At 33.4% G+C, this 18,185-nt stretch overlaps 1 protein-coding gene across 1 annotated transcript in view; it reads left to right on the top strand.

The window, feature by feature from the left end:
- Positions 1 to 18,185, top strand: part of LOC115885091 (multidrug resistance-associated protein 4-like) — a 68,060-nt gene that overhangs the window by 42,351 nt on the left and 7,524 nt on the right. The window contains exons 6-11 of the mRNA XM_030903875.1: positions 936 to 1,158; positions 2,726 to 3,021; positions 5,368 to 6,153; positions 8,363 to 8,599; positions 13,864 to 14,011; positions 16,696 to 17,114. Of these exons, the coding sequence (XP_030759735.1) occupies positions 936 to 1,158; positions 2,726 to 3,021; positions 5,368 to 6,153; positions 8,363 to 8,599; positions 13,864 to 14,011; positions 16,696 to 17,114 (2,109 nt within the window). The remainder of the gene's footprint in view (positions 1 to 935; positions 1,159 to 2,725; positions 3,022 to 5,367; positions 6,154 to 8,362; positions 8,600 to 13,863; positions 14,012 to 16,695; positions 17,115 to 18,185) is intronic.

Here is an 18,185-nt window from a genome sequence, read left to right on the forward strand (position 1 = left end):
GTAAAATTTTTGAAAAAATAGTGTGGTCAGTGTGCGCGTACCTTAAGGGGGGCGTCTCAAAAAAGGCAAACTTCTATAAATTTTTTATTTTTCCACATAAAAAAAACAGATTTGGTATGTTAGTATAAGACATAAATTAGGATTGATTGGACGTATTCAATTGTTTTGGTAACTTTCCTGTTTCACCGGAAATGACTACAACTTCTGATTTTTAAATAACACCCTCGGTATTTTTTTACTTTGATAGAAAATGACACTCTAAATAGAATGACATATCATATGTCAACTTTTGAAATTTTCGTTCAAAAAAAAATCGTATTTTAAATTTCAATCTAGAGTGCCATGGCTGTGTTAAAAACACTAATTTTTAATCAAGGAGCCTTGAAAAAATAGATTTGATCATATTAATGTTTTTCGTGTCTTGGAACAAGGGTGGCTCATTAACATATTTGGAAAAAGCATTTTTTTACGAATAATTTGGTACCACACACTTGGTATTTCGAGTCAACTTGTCATGAACTTGTTATGAACCGCATGTTACAATGTCAAATAAACCATATGCGAAAATGTCAAAAGTTGAGATATTATATGCCCTTCTATTCAGAGTGTCATTTTCTATCAAATAAAGTAAGAAAATACCTAGGGTCGTTATTTAATAATCAAAAGTTGTAGTCATTTCCGGGAAACACAAAATGACCAAAAACAATTGAATACGTCAATTAATCCTAATTTATGTCTTATACTAACATACAAAATGTAGTTTTTTTTTATCTGAAAAAATAAAAAGTTATAGGTGTGAGCCACTTTTGAGACGCACCCGGTATAGTCCAACGGCGAGGGATGGGCGCCAACCCACTGGGAAATAGTACAAAAAAATTCACTGACTCCTGAACTATTACAATAATTGTACTATTTATACTATTTTTATATTTTAGTCATTGAGATTAAGTAAAACCGCTTTAGGAGAAACAGCTTCGGGAAAAATTGTGAATTTATTATCCAACGATGTTAGTAGATTCGATTTGGTTAGTATCTTGATTCATCACATGTGGGGATCTCCAGTAGTTGCCCTAATTGTCACTTATTTTATGTGGACCGAAGTGGGATGGGCTGGAATACTTGGCATTGCAACAGTAATATCTGTAGTGCCCTTGCAAGGTAATAATTGAATAAGTTTTTTCAATCTCCATTTCAAATTAAAATTCAAATAGTTTATCTACCTTTTCTAAGATACACATTAAACAAAAAAAAATAGGTAAAAGGGCTCTGTCGCGATTATAAGATAAACCGATAAACAAAAACAATAAATGTTTTTGGGTCGCACTGGAAGGGAAACGGAAAAGTTTAATTTAATTAAAATTAGATGATTATTATAAAAAGACGACGAAAGGAGACAGACAGGTTAATCACTCGTTTAAACTTTTAAAGTTTTTTTTTGTGTTTCTATTATATTGATGACAACCGAGAGACTTAAACCACAGCTTAAACGTATTATTTTATTCAAAATACAGAAAACACAAAACTATAACACTATCTTTCTCAAGCGAACGGCTTGTCGATCCGAGCATGGAGAATGCCTTCTGTCATATTGACTGCCATGTTCACAAGAATCGACCATATCATCCATCTGAAATTACTTGTTACCTCCATGACCGATAACGGCTCGCACCATTTATTTCTAACAATTCTGACACCAGTGACGCTCTCGGCACTAGCTCGCCGGAATTTTCTGCAATGAAAGAAACTTATGGAGTGCTTCTCCATAAGTTTTTTTCATTGCAGAACAACACATTCTCTTATACAACACATTCTCTTATACACGGAGACTAAAGTAACCCACCAGACTGTACTACTCACAGGCCACAGCAGAACTCTTGACAATTACTTTTTTACAAATACGTGAAAACCGCAGTTTCTCGCCTGCTGCACCTGTCGAGTGCATCAGCCCTATCTGACAGTACACAGTCCAGCACTCGGCTATACCTCTAACGGGACACAGACCATCATAGTAAATGTTTTCACTGGAGATAAAAATCAATATTTAGTAAATCATCACAAGAATGTATTTACAACTATCAATGGAAATTTGCAAAGGTCCCAAGAAATCCATGTGCAGTAATGATAAAGGTTCCTAATGCCAGGTTTATGAACTTCTAGAATATAGCAGAAGCATTAGCTAATCCAAACGACATCTTCCAATATTCAAAATGCCCATTTCGTGTGACAAAACCTGTCTTTTCAATTATTGATTGTTCATGAATGGGGATCTGATGAAATCCGGACACCATATCCAGAGACGTATTTTTTTTTACTTTATCCAGTTTATCAAGCTGATCTTCAATCAGTGGTAATGAGTACCTGTCCTTAAAAGTGACCAAAAACAATTGGATACGTCAATCAATTCTAATTTATGTTTATATACTAACATAGAAAATATCGTTATTTATCTGAAAAAATAAAAAAAGTTACAGGGGTGGACCACTTTTGATACGCACCCGGTAGAATTACTATTTAGGTATGGTGTAATATGATTTCTATGTTTTTTAAGCGACAATATGCATTAGTAAGTTTATTTTTAATGTGTGAATTGAAAGTAAGTTTTAAGTCGACATAATATATTCCCAAATTGTTGGCTTCAGCCAACTACGGTTAGCAAAACATTATTGATCTCAATTCTGATTTTTTTTGAATAAATAAAATCATTTCAATGACATATTTTATCTAGGTTACTTGGGTAAACTTGCTGCGGTTTACAGGAAAGCCACCGCCTTAAAAACAGATGAAAGGGTACGGTTGATGGATGAAATTCTATCAGGAATTCAAGTTATAAAAATGTATGCATGGGAAAAACCGTTTGCTAAGCTCATCGGAAACTCTAGGAAAGCTGAATTAAAAATTATTATTAAGTCTGCATACGTTCGAGGTGTTTACATGGCCTTTGGCTTATTTACAACTAGAGTGGCTTTATTCAGTACCCTTCTTACGATTTCGTTAACCGACAAACCAATTACCGCATCACTAGTAAGTTTAAACATAGTTGAAGAGCACACGGGAAATACGATGGGTGTCCGAAAACGATAGATGTTCAGAAAAGCGTTTTTTAATTAAAATTACGCATGTATTTCTATCGTTTTTTTTTCATTTTTAAATGCCTGATTAGAGATGGGTAGATCCGGTATTTTAAAAGAGTTGGATCCGGAGATACATCAAGCTTCATGGACATGCGCATCCAGATTCCAGTTCCGCCGGATCTATATCATTCTAACCTTTAATTTTAATTTTTCCTAATTTTGTCTTGCATGAAGCAATCCGCGTTTAAATATTTTGTAGTCCGTTAGGGAAATCCTTATCACATGATATTAGAGCTGATCTATTTATTTAGTATAGAGGTACCTCAGGTACGCTAAGGTTCAAAATAAGAGGACTCCCCTCTGGCACTTTGGCTGGGTCTAAGGAACATCTCATTGTCTTGTTCCTGGATGTAGTGTCGTGGCCAGAAAATTGCACCAAGACGTATAACGATGCCGGATGGGACTACCCTGTCCGTCATACCAGACACCCTCTACTGTCTGTCGTCATGTGTGACACTATCTTAGCCACTATGTTCTTAGTCTAAGGCTAAGGAAATAGAGCGACGAGTACAGTGGTGAGCAAGCGGCGCGATGCCGCGTGGAGCAAGCCTCGAGGTGTTGAAACATAGTAGAGCGGCGAGGAATAGCGAGGTACTTGCAACTTTATCAGTTTCATTTGCTTATTGATAATTTAAAATGTTAACAGTAGCTAAAATTCTGGACAGTAGTGTCGCAAACATTTAGTTTATTCGAAACCAATAAGCCAAAAGGTGTAGTGTACATGAAATTTGTACACTACAACATGAAATTTTCAAAACCCGGAGAGAGTATGACAAGTTTCATAACCTTTACAAAAATTTGTTACCATTTCATCTCATAACTTATCTAAAATGTACCGGTTATGGTGATTACTATCTTTTAGGTCCCATAAAGTCTCTTACAAACACTAAATCTATTAATTTTTGGGAATCCATCGTTTTCTACAGCGCGACAGAGCGACGAAAATAAAATTATTTGAATCGACCTCGCCACTCGATCTAACCTCACGAGTAGATCGCTTTCCTATGTTCACACGTACTTGTCTTCACAGGTTTGCTTTGGACGCGATGTCGCGCTACTGGCTCGCCGCTATCCTCGTCGCTCCACTATGTTCTTAGCTTTAGCTTAACCGCCCGGACCAAGAGGAGACAACCTCACCAAAAACCTCAGTATGAGGAAGGGACTACGTCAAAGAGATGCGTGATTAGATGGAAGATCTGGTTCAACCTTGAGGCACCAGGGAACAACCCATTGTATTCTTCCTCATATTGAGATTTTTGGTTGCAGGTTTCCTCTTGGTCCGGGCGGTTCGGGACAGTAGTCCTCTGAACTGTCCTCTTGTCTCCCTTACTTCTGCAAGCGGGGATATGTAGAAGTGGACCGACTAACCATTGCAGTGTAATTGACCTCAAATCCAAGGATGTAATAGAGAAAGAGGGATATATCCTCTATTATAGATTTGGGTCAACACCGGTATCAGGTCTAAGGAGAGACCAAGTTAAAGAGGTGGAGAAAATAGAGACAGGTCATCCAGCCTATACCTCACGGGTACCTCAGCCGGAGACAAGTTTATTGACTGTGACACGGAGAGCTAAACCCCAACCGTAGAGGGGTTTATACCCTCGTAGGAGGTAGATGCCCACTCCTCGGAGGATGACCATCTGTTGTCAGAGGAGGATGGAAAATACCCAGTCCCCCTTACAACAGACCGATCCCCATGTATGATGAGTTATAGACCGTATGATGAGCTATAACTCAAGAAAGGGGGACACAATAGATTTTTAAGGTAGCGGAGATTAACCCCTCTCTTACTCATACACGCAAGTCTAACGATGCCCGGATGAGACTACCCTGTCCTTTATACCAGGCACCCTCTACTGTCTGTGGTCATGTGTCACGGGAGTCTTAGCTTAACCGCCCGGACCAAGAGGAAACCTGCAACCAAAAACCTCAATATGAGGAGGGGACTACGTCAAAGAGATGCGTAGCTAGATGGAAGAATACCCTGTCCCCCCTACAACAGACAGATCCATGTATGATGAGTTATGAGTTATAGACCGTATGATGAGCTATAACACAAGAAAGGGGGACACAATAGATCTTTAAGGTAGCGGTGATTAACCCCTCCCCCCTTACTCATTCTAGAAGACGAAAAGTATTATGCATTAAAATAAAATTAGCCAAAAATGGACTTTCATCGTTATTCCCATGTGCTCTTCAGTTGCATATTTTTCCGAAACTAACAAAGTTTTTTTAGGTTTTCGTCCTGATGTCTTACTTAAATTTAGTGGCTCAGACCATGTCGCAGATGTTTGTGAGAGGCATATCTGAAATTGCAGAAGTTTTTGTTGGTATTAAGCGTTTAGAAGAATTTATGCTTAATGACGAATTTGAAATCAAAAAGCAACTCTCTTATGACGATAGTAATGAAGCAGATAAAAGCAAGATTAAGCTGCAAGAGCTAACCGTAAAATGGAATGCACGACTATCAGATAATGCGTTAGAAAATATTAATTTGAACGTCAAAAAAGGGACGCTTGTCGGTGTCATAGGCCCAGTAGGTAGTGGAAAAAGTTCGTTACTACAAACTATATTAGGGGAACTAGAATTAGTATCTGGTAAGATACAGGTGAACGGTACTGTTTCTTATGCTTCCCAAGAGCCTTGGGTTTTCGCCGCTACAGTTAGACAAAACATTGTCTTCGGCAGCGAGTATGACAAGAAGAGATATAGCGCTGTAGTAAAGGCGTGTGCTTTGGAGAAAGATTTTGATCAGTTTTCTAATGGCGATTTGACAATTGTTGGAGATAGAGGAGCTTCGTTGAGCGGTGGACAAAAAGCTAGAATCAATCTTGCCAGAGCAATCTACCGCGAAGCTGACATATATCTGCTAGACGATCCACTATCCGCTGTAGATATCCACGTTTCTAAACATCTGTATGACCAGTGTATTAATGGATATCTTTCTCATAAAACCCGTATCCTGGTAACTCATCAAGTACACCATTTGAAAAATGCTGACCATATTATTATTTTAAATAATGTAAGATATATGTAAGAATAGATTCGCTATACATGGTGAGTCTTAAATAAGTGCAAATATTTTCAGGGCTGGTAGATTTCGATAAAAGAAACATATTTTCTCTTTACCGTTTTTCAAATAAGTTTTGAAATTAACCATAATAATTAGTCCGGTCGAGCTACCAAAATCCGTGTGCTTTTAGTAGGAGGTCTATTTTTTATGATGCTAAATAATTTTTAAGGTGTTAATGTGGGAATTATGTATACGTGGCAGTCAATTTTGGCGTTTGGTCGCTACATTAAATTATACCGACAGAAAAAAAAGTTGTAAAAAAAGATGTTTCCTCTCGGAAACGGTTAGTAGCTAAACGACCATTGAAGCCTCTACGGATAGAGCTAGTGGAGCTCTATATTCACCTCTTTTAAACTATGTTTCGAAAATGCACAGTTTTCGAGATACTTAATTTGAAAGATTTCGATTTTCTGTATATACCTCTTTGAAAAAAATCGAATTTTTTATTTATTTTTTTCCAAAAATTTTCCTGAGCTGTTTATTTTGAGAGATTTTTGGGTGTGGATCGATGCATATTGATTAGTTAATTTTTTTAGATTACACAGTTTGTCAAAAAAGTACATACACGGGTAATTTTTAAAATACAACATAACCTAAAAGGGGGTTAAATTGCATTTAGAATTCTTACATTAACGTCTTCTAATCATATCAGATGAGAAAAGTGGAAAAAGTTAATAAATAAAGAAATCGATTTTTTAAAGGGGTATAATATCCAGAAAATCTGTCAAATTAGATATCTCGCGAACTGTGCATTTTCGAAACACAGTTTAAATGGGGCGAATATACAGAGCTCCACTTGTTCTATCCGTAGAGGCCTCATTGGTACGTAGAGGCCTCAAACGCACGCACTGATCCTTCGCGAATGTTCAAATGTAGACGGCTATGCGCGCACGTTCACTCTGAATCTGTCTGTGCGCGAGCAGCCGCGAACGCGAGCCGTCTGGTGTCGGTTTTTGGTCCTTGCTCAAAGGGATTTGATGTATGCGCGTACGCTCAGTTTGCACCGGCAATTTGTTTTGTCTGCGTGCGTGCGTGTGGGATTTTTTTTTTATTTTCTTCAATAAAATAATGAGTGGGACAACGAATGTTTGTTATTGTTAATACAAGATTATGAAAACTTTCAAAAAAAAATGAGATGTAAAATATTCTGCGTACGGCATTATTCAAAAAAACCCAAAAAATAAGACATGACAAGACCTTGCAAATAAATTAATATTGAACATATCGATATTAATGAAGCACAGAGACATGAAAAGTCGTTTTCTGCATGTAATAATATTTTCACAGTCTCACCCCTACAAACGTCCCTAGCTTTCAGAAATGAATATTCCGCTACATCTAACACCAGCTCCTATCACGAGCTTACTTTTCCTTCCTTTTTTTATATTGGTATTCTAAAATTTTTATCTTTTTTCGTAATTTTCGGTGTAATTAAATTTAGTAAATATTCAAAGTCGGGTCTGGTCATTCTCGTAAAGTTTTTGAACTGATCATAGCCCTCCTCAAAACACTAAGTTGTTAAATAAGTTATATCGATTTCTGTAATTTGGGTTTGCCACCAGTGACGATGTTTTCGATTTTTCTTCTTTTTATAATTAAACTGTACATAACAATGAATGCAGCCGCGGCTATCTCTTGGTCGTCCATTGTTTTCACCAACCCAACTCTGCTGTGCGCGCACAAGTGGATCACTTCATTCGTCAGAAAATAAGTTTTTAATTTAAACGGAGCCGAGAGCGCGAACGAATGCTGTGCGCGTACGCTCAGCTCGTGCGTGCTCAAGTCTAAACGCACCTTTACATTAACGTCTTCTAACCGTACCAGGTGAGAAAAGTGGAAAAAGTTAATAAATAAAGAAATCGATATTTTTTTCAAAGGGGTATATCCATTAAATATTCAAAGGATTTCTTTCTTGTAAATTTAATCTACTACCTATGTTGCCATATTATCAAGAAATATGTTTTTAACTGAAAACTAAAAAAAAAAAATAAAAAAAATTCCAATTTTTCAAAATTACCTTTTTGCAAACAAACCTCACAGACGTGTTTCTGGGGTCGAAATATACTAACCCTAAAAATATTTGCACTTATTTAAGACTCACCCTGTAGGTATATAAAATGTAATTAAAATTAAAAAAAAATATTAATTGGTATTATAGGGTAAAATTGAAAATGAAGGATCATTTAAAGAACTATCTGAAAGTGATAATCTGTATGCCAAATTGCTAACCACTGAACCAGAAGCACCAGAAGAGGAGAAAAAAAAGGCCGCGAAGAGCGTAAAAAGGGATAGAAAAATATCGACAAAAAGCAGTAAATCGTTAGGAAGTGCAATAAGCACATTGAGTATACCTGAATCAATTTTAACTGAGCAGGACGATGCTGATCATGAAACGGTAAATAATCATTGTAATATTTTAAAAATACTTGAGTGGTTAGAATTAAAATGGATCAAGTCCAATTTCCTTGTATTTTAGGATAATCGTCTTTATACGTTTATAAGATTTTGTTTTTTCCAGTAGATATCCATGAATCAAGTCATACTTCATGCATTAACCAGCTATAGCCTGTTTCTGTTTGGTTTATGAATATTCTGTTGATCCCTTTCAGAAGTAAACTGGACCAAGTCCATAAAATTTAACGCTGTGCACGATTTTAACACACGTGCTAAAGTTTAGAACTAAAAAAAATATTTTTTGATAAAATGGATGACAAAGCCTGAACCATTTGCATCAAGTGAATCAGATTATCAGCCATCTGAAAGGTCTGATTCTATCGATTCTGAAAGTATAGTTTGGTTTATCATTATTTGCACTATTACTACACTACATCAATAAGTTAGACTGTTTTTCTTACAAATACTTAGATATCTGACATGTTGCTGATCTGAATAAAACTGCACGAGGAAGAAAAATCTTATTATTTCATGTAGACGTAACGTAACACACTCCAAAAGGCAACACATGAAAGATCTTCTTTTCTTTATCCCGCCTATACCGGGTGCGTGTCAAAAGTGGCTCACCCCTATAAATTTTTTATTTTTTCAGATAAAAAAAACGAGAATTGGTATTTTAGTATATGACATAAATTAGGATTGATTGACGTATTCATTTGTTTTTGGTCATTTCCTGTTTCACCGGAAATGACTGCAACTTTTGATTTTTAAATAGCACCATCCGATTTTTTTTACTTTATTCGATAGAAAATGACATTCTGAATAGAATGACATATCATATGTCAACTTATGACATTTTTTTATGAATAATTTGGTACCACGCACTTGGTATTTCGACACAAATTAACTACAATTGCGAAAGCACACCGAATTACGCCGTTCAGGTTTCTGTGACCTGCAGAAAGAGTTCATAGACAATCCGCATCAATGTATAGTTTCGGTTATTATTTGTTTGGGTGAAAATAATCTGCACCAATATGCTATCGAGGTATACAAAAAGGTCCACAGACTTCGAGACATATGAAAAATCAAGTCCATTTAGCGTGTGTCGCAATTTTCACACCTTAAAAAATTAGTTTTTTATAGCTATAGCAACTGCAGCGACTATGAAAAAAGCTGTGTGATTTTCATAGAAAATAAGGGCACCTGTAATTCATTTGAGAATGTTATAAATCGCTAAAAGAGGTTTAAAATCTCTTTTCGGATTTCTATTAATATTAAATAAATTTTATTAAAAATTGAACTAAAATTGTTAGTATCATTAAAAACAATTCAAATTCAAAAATTGTATCAGTCAAATTCCCTTATTTAAGGTGAATATTAAAGTAAATATAAATACAGCTCATTCTAAACTCTACTTATCTTTAAGAAAAATTTAAATCATTGTTGCAATTGGGCCTTAATGCCATTTCGAATGAACACAACAGTATTAATGATGTACATTATAATAATAATACATTTTATATCATAGTGTGTATTAAAACTACTAAAACACTTTTAAATTGGTATTATATTAACAACTTTAGTTTTTTAATCCAAAAAAAAGTTACCAATTTTCTCAATCAAAATATTTGTGGTCCTGAAAAGGACCTTCGTTTTCCAATGTTCGTCAAGGTAGGTAGTGGGTAAACGGTAAAAGAACAGGATAATGAAATTTAAAAAATTACAAAAATTGTTCAAAAGTGCCTCCCTCTTGCATTAAACAATAACCCAAACGATCATAAAATCCCCTCTTCACATTGGATAACATATCAGGGGTGACAGTGTCAAAGGCATTAAATATTTTCTGCCTTAACTGCTCCAAGTTTTGAATTTCTTCATGGCCGTAAATTTTAGATTTTATGTACCCCCATAAAAAGAAATCATTCACCGAGAAGTCAGGTGAAATTAAACGTCAGTCTAAACAAAACTGTCATTTTTGAAAACTTGTCAAAATTTGGATACACGCTAAATGGACTTGATTTTCCTGTGTCTCGAAGTCTGTGGACTTTTCTGTATAATTTCACAGTAATTTAATAGATTGCTCGTCATATTATATCAGCTCGTAGGAGATTAGGAAAAAAAAAGATATTTATAGTATAAAAAATTAATTTATTTAACAAAATTTAATTACAGATGTGACAAAATAGTTACCTTTCTATTGGTTCTATCGGACTTTTTTCGACTATATAAATCTTTATTTTTTGTAAACTTTAATGCATAAAATATTTTCAATCTAGAAATGAAATTCATTTCTCAGAGGCTGTTTGATATAATGAAAACTATAAAATTTGACCACCCATGTAAGAAATTTCCTCTTATTTACATCATTAAATGATTTATTAGGTTGAAAATATTTGATGTATTAAAGTTTACAAATAAAGATTTATACATAGTCGTAAAAATATATAGGCGAAAAGGCGTATAGTCGAAAAAAGTCCGATAGAACCAATAGAAAGGTAACTATTTTGTCACATTTTTAATTAAATTTTGTTAAATAAATTAATTTTTTATACTACAAATATTTTTTTTTTCTTATAAATAAACACATTTGCATCCCATTTTAAATAATATATACAAATTACCAAAACTTAGAAATAACAGTTCAAAAGTTCAACAAAAATCCTACACGCGTTTTTAAAAAGAAACATATAACCACGCACTATGTCATTCCAGCAAGCGAATACGACACAGCATAGGTTTCCGGACTAAACGACTGGTGTATTTACACCACTCAATAGGCGTGTTGGGTTTGCCGAGCGGTTTCCGATGCAGTCGCTTTCTTTCGCATCTGTGATAGGTAATTTGTGATTTCGAGTCAAATTTTCGTTACGAACCGCAAGTTATAATTTCATTATGCGAAAACGTCAAAAGTTGACATATGATATGTCATTCAATTCAGAGTGTAATTTTCTATCGAATAAAGTAGAAAAAATACCGAGGGTACCATTTAAAAATCAAAAGTTGTAGTAATTTCCGGTGAAACAGGAAGTGACCGAAAACAATTGAATACGTCAATCAATCCTAATTTATGTCATATACTAACATATCAAATCTCGTTTTTTTAACTGAAAAAATAAAAAAGTTATAGGGATGGCCACTTTTGAGGCGCACCCGGTATACCATAATTTTTATATAAATCGAAGAAAACACTATTAATAGACAATGTGAAGTCAACAAATCCCTTAATGACAAAGAAGAATGTACCGATGAATCAATTTATATCTAAAATTTCAAATACTTTGTGAGATAAAATGGTGCAAGTCTAAAAAAGAATAAAGAAACATTCTTATAAATGACCACAGTTGTATTTTGAGTTACTTTAGTTCGCAATTATACCATTTCGTCGGTGAAATGTGATAAACTGCTCCTAATTTTATAGGAGAGCAAAAAAACGGTACAAAAATATGTACACATGTACGAAGAATTTTCATGCGTTAATATGATAAAGATATAAGAATTTTATTTGCTGGGGAACAATATAATTCAATATTTCGTGTTACATCATTTTTTTCAGACACAATAGGGAGATAGCAGATATTCGTCTTGCAGAAATAAGAAATAAAAATATACTTCTGGAGATAGCAACCTTTATTGTTTGAAATTTTGAAAATGGAATTGAATATTACCCAAACAGATAATCAATTAAATTTAAAAAATATGATATTCATAACCATATATTTATAATATCGTTGGTCTAGAAGCAAAACATACAAGTCCAAAAGCGAATAAATTTTTAATGCATTTTTAAAGAACTGAAGTAGTAGCATTTTGGACTTAATGAATATGAAAATAATTTAAAAACTAATCTTATAATTCTTAGAAGATATGGTAAAATCCTTCCATGCTTATCCTAATGTTTATACAACGATAGTAGACCGAGCTTGGAAAACAGTGCGTGATTTTATTAAATTTTTATTACTTTTCTCTTTATTTTTTTAATTTTTATCAAAATTATGCATCATTTACGTGGAAAAACGTTGAAAAAAATAAAACTGATTAGGTATTATGGAAATTCTTGTACAAGTAAGTAATGGTTATTTAAACTTTAATTTGTTCGTATATAGAGAATTTCGTTTTTCCCCTTACCCTTTACGGATACTCCGTATTTACAGAACGGATCGACGCAGGGTCGGACTGGCCATATTATATATATAACTATTAGGGGGGCCCAGACTTCGCGAGCCTCATTTATAGTTCATTATTTATTCTTAACAATATTTGCTTTTGTTTTGCATTATGGCATTTGCATTGCATTGGTTTACCTTGCATTAGGATAGTTCCTTGATTTCTATACAGGGTGAGTCTTAAAAAAGTGCAAATATTATCAGGGCTGGTAAATCTCGATAAAAGAAACATAATATTTTCTCTTTGCCGTTTTTTCAAATAAATCCAAAACAACCGAGTTATTTCACTTTTAAAATTTCCAATTTTTTGCTATAATTTTGAGAATCATTGGATTTTCTTTCTTGTAAATTTAATCTACTACCTATGTTGCCATATTACAAACAAAGTATGTTTTTAAACTAAAAATTAAAAAAAATTCCAAAATTTAAAAAAAATCCAAATGTTCAAGGAAAAAAAATCGCGCAAAAAAACCTCATAATCGTGTTTCTTGGGTCGAAAATTACTACCCCTAAAAATATTTGCACTTATTTAAGACTCACCCAGTATATAATAGGGAAAAATTGACCAAAACGTAAGGCGAAAAAATACGCAAAAAAAATCCACACGGGCCCCTCCTTACATTGCCACTCGCGCCCCTTTGTCCTAGTGCGACCCTGGATCGACGTATTGCACTAAAGAAACACACGAGTAAGAATCCGTGTGTTTGCTTTAGCGTGATCGTAAGGGAAATTACGGAGATAGCAGCATTTCGGTGGCTATTTCAGATCACTGGGAGTTAGCAGATATTATTGAGTTAGAATAGCAAATTTTCTTTAATGGGAAAAAATGTATTTGCTTTTCCTACTTATAGAGTATTTTTTCTCTTTTTAATGGTATAAAAAAAACTTATTAATGTAAAAAATGGAGTTAGCTGGTTATCACGTTTCACTAACAATTTAGAATATAATAAAGCATTGTGTCAAGTTTTCTTCTCCAGATTGTTTTATTTCAATTAAGTAACATAAAACTTTAACTCTCATTTTCCCCATAATTATCTTATACGACTTGATCCAGTTCACTTCTGAACCCCTCAACTATAACTAATTTCGTATTTTTTAGGAAGAAGAACCTGAAATTGAAGTAAAAGCTCTTCAGGAGGAATCATCCAAAGGAAAAGTTCAAGGAAATTTGTTTCTGAAGTACCTTTTTTCTGGAGGAAATAGTTGCGTTGTTATAACCGTGTTTGCCCTATTTTTATTAGCTCAAGGTAGATAAACAACTCATCCTACGGGGTTGTTCACCACATACGACATGGAGTATTGAAATTAAACGATTAGATTTTTACAAATTGTAAATTTTCCGTTCGTTGCAGGACTGTTAGAGCTGCAATTTAAAAATATTTTTACAAGATACAGAGTGTCCCAAATAAATAAAAAATATAGTTGTATTTTTTTAAAGAAACACCCTGTATATTATTCTATTTCTAGATTCTACGATTGAAATATATGTAAATTTGATTAAGGTTTATCTCACTTAAACCTTACCGTTTTTGAAATATTTTCAATTTTGTGAAAATGCAGTAAAAAATTTAAGACTTCATTTCTACAAGGGTATCAAGGTTTTTAATACTAAATATTTACTGAAGATTATTGATTGATTAGATATTGTTGTGTTGCAATAATAAGAATAAAACTACCTTATACAGAGTGTCTAAATATTTATTTTAAATAATAATTACTAGCTTTAAACGGCAATAACTCGTTTAATTTAAATGGAACACCCTGCAGCGGCGTGCGGCCATGGAAGCGGGGGAAGCACCGCTTCCCAAGCACCGCTTCCCTAAACTTATTAAAGATAAAATAAATAAATAGTTAAACGTTAATAATACTGTTATTTTATAACAAAAGATTAATTTAATTTGTTAAAATTATTTATTTGAAACCTTACATAAACGTAGTAAATTTAATTAGCATTTGATTGCATGGATGCGCGCCTGGAAATCGCCGCCGGTCGGCCAAATGCCTTCATGTAGGTGTTATTGACCTCGAACGTAAACGACAAATTTAAGCCGGAAAATCGCGCACAGTTGCTAGCCACGGCAGCGATCTTTCGGCCGCCTTCCGCGACTTTTAATTTATTCGGACGGGTTCGCTTGCGATTTTATAGGTAATATTGTATTTTTTTCGGATTTAACTTAGTGTTTACTGTTTCGTTTGTAATGGAGGGTCAAGAAGGACAATCTTCTGCTTCTGCTTTACGTGTTTTTGTTTGTTTAACAATTTTCGATAGAATTTTAATCGAACAATGGAATTGGCCTCGGAAATGTCAAAGGTAAGTTTTTTAAGAAAATGTAAAAGTAATGCTCGAAATAGGGTTTTTTACCGATTCGCTTCCCCGCCTATAATTGTCACCGCACGCCGCTGACACCCTGTATTTTTTTATGAAAATCAGATGCACAATTTAATTGTCTATTAAATAGTATTATACCATTTTTACTTATCTCTTCAAGTTTTGCCTATCTCTTCAAGTCAATTTAAAGCTCATTTATCAAGATACCCATGGAAAATTGACATTTTAGATTTTTTTAAAGCAATAAATGTACAAAATTTCCAATTGCTAAAAATAATAATATTGCAAGCCCATTTATTTACAAAAATAAAACTATTTAAATCTTTGTAAAAGAGTATATACCATACCAATTAAATATGCCACCATTATTTCCGCCTGAAAATTAGTTAATGACATACTTAATTGTTTTAGTTAAGAAATTATTCTAAATAAATGTGGATTTGAATCAGAAATCAATATAATAATAAGTTATGAAAATGAACGTCTCTGTTGTTATAAATAAGCATTCGTCAAAAAATTAAGTGAAATTTATAAGGTGTATATACACACTTACTATCTTTTTACCACACTGTATAATACACATACAAAATTCAGTTTTTTAGTATTTGGAGCAGTTACTATTAAAGTATTAATCAACGCAAACAGTCAATTAATGTAGTTTTGAATACTGGGAGCATATTAATTGGTTCTCTGTAACAAATATTTTAAACAGTTTTATTATTTTTTAATGAATTAAACGAACTATATAGACAGTATTAGTATCTGTACTCTTTGAAAATTTGTTACATCTTTAAAAATAATCTAAAATGTCAATATTTTATGGGTATAATGATAAATGAGGTCTAAATTATAAGAAAATTGATTTTCTACGAAAAGTTGAAGAGATAAGTAAAATATGGTATAATACAGTTTTGATACACAATTAAATTGTGCATCTGATTCTCGTAAAATATACAGGATGTTTCATTTAAATTAAACCAGTTATTGCCGTATATGTATAACTACTAGACACCCTCTATAAGGTAGTATAATTTTTATTATTGCGACACAAAATTTAGTAAACAGAAAAACTTATATATATTTGGTTTTAAAAGCTTAAGGCCCGCATGCACCGTTTGTATAAACTTTGTTTAAATGGTAAACCGTGATTAACTACCTATAATAAAATATTATATAGTTAATCACTGTTTAGCCTTTAAACAAAGTTTATACAAACGGTGCAAGTGGGCGTAAAACGCCGAGAGAAATGAAGCATTAAAATTGTTAGTGTATTTTAACAAAAACGTAAATATTTCAAAAACAGTGAGATTAAAATGCAGTAAACCTTAATCAAACTAATCTTTATTTTAATCATAAAAAGTAAAAATGTAATAATATACAGGATGTTCAATAATTCGAAAATACAACTTTGATATTTTTTAATTATTTTCGACACTGTATCTTGTAAAAATATTTTTAAATTGTAGCTCTAATAGTAGGTACTTCAACGAACTCAGAACTTCAATTTGTAAAAATTTAATTGTTTAGGTACAATACTCAGTGGCGTATGTGGTGAACAACCCTGTATATTAAAAATAAACTAATACCAACATTAAATTATAGGTGCAGCTATGGCCGTAGATTATTTTGTTAGTTTTTGGGTGAAAATAGAGGATTTTAAAGCAGTAAACGCTACTTCATTACCTGCAGAAAACAATAATACCATTGTTACCTCTGACGATGTTGAAATTACACCGCTCAACATCTTTGACGCTTTTTACTGGGGAAGAGACACGTTTCTTTATATTTACGGTGGTCTAGTCGCAATTCTCTTTGTTTTGGCGCTGAGTCGTTCATTACTTTTCTATAAATTAACTGCGCTCTGCTCTCAAAAGTTACACGACAACATTTTTACAAGCGTTGTTCGTTCCCCAATGAGATTCTTTGATACTAATCCAGGAGGTAGGATTCTAAATAGATTTTCAAAAGATATAGGATCCGTAGATGAGCTACTACCTAAAGCTATTTTAGATGCATCGCAAGTAAGATTTGTAACCTTTGAATAAAAAGATTAAGGAAGGAGCATATGAAAAATCTTAGATCGACCGTGACAGGCCCCTAAAATGGCCGACTTAAATTCCGGTTTATCAGTGCCGTTCTAATTTTATTCAAAGCGGGTAAAAATATGATGTAGGGTAGACTGAATAATTTGTTGTTTTATCTTACGTTGTGAATAAATGTTGGTAGTTATTAAAATTGTTATAAAAATATACAATAATTCTAATACACATAGATTACTAAAATAATTATTTATTAAAAGAAACATCCGATACGCTACTGAAGCATGTAAGTCAAATTGACGTATCTAAATTCTTTGACAAATAGTAAATAAAAGCAAAAATCAAAGAAAAAATATATAATTAGTTAATTTTAAGTGAATTTCATAAATGATCGGTTTACTACCACGTATGTATATTACACAGGGCGAGTCTTAAATAAGTGCAAATATTTTTAAGGGTAGTATATTTCGACCCCAGAAATACGATTATGAGATTTTTTTCGCGAATTTTTTTTTTGAAAATTTGGATTTTTTTGAAAAAAAAAAATTGGAAATTTTTCTAGTTTTTAGTTAAAAGTCACGATTTCTTGATAATATGGCAACATAGGTAGTAGATTAAATTTACAAGACAGACAATCCAGAAAAGATCCAGTGGTTCTCAAAATTAAAAAATATTTTTTTTGGAAATTTTCAAAGTGAAATAACTCGATTGTTTTGGATTTATTTGAAAAACGGCAAAGAGAAAATATGTTTCTCTTATCGAGCCTTTTATCAGCCCTGAAAATATTTGCACTTATTTAAAACTCACCCTGTATAGTCGCTTCTTCTTCTTGTAGTACCATCTTCTAATGAAGGTTGGCAACAATCGCGGCGGAACACTGTCTGTCCTGTGCAGCTCGAAACAGTTCGTGTGAGTTCAGTCCAGTCCAGTCTCGTAAGTTTTTCAACCAAGAGTGCTTGCGTCTCCCAAGTCCTCTTCTGCCTTCTACCTTTCCCTCCATAATCAACTTCAGAAGCTTTGCTCTGCTACTTTGCATGACATGGCCCAGGTATG

The sequence above is a fragment of the Sitophilus oryzae genome, unplaced genomic scaffold (genome assembly GCF_002938485.1).
Source record: "Sitophilus oryzae breed Bouriz unplaced genomic scaffold, Soryzae_2.0 scaffold_371_pilon_pilon, whole genome shotgun sequence".
NCBI classification, from domain to species: domain Eukaryota; kingdom Metazoa; phylum Arthropoda; class Insecta; order Coleoptera; family Curculionidae; genus Sitophilus; species Sitophilus oryzae.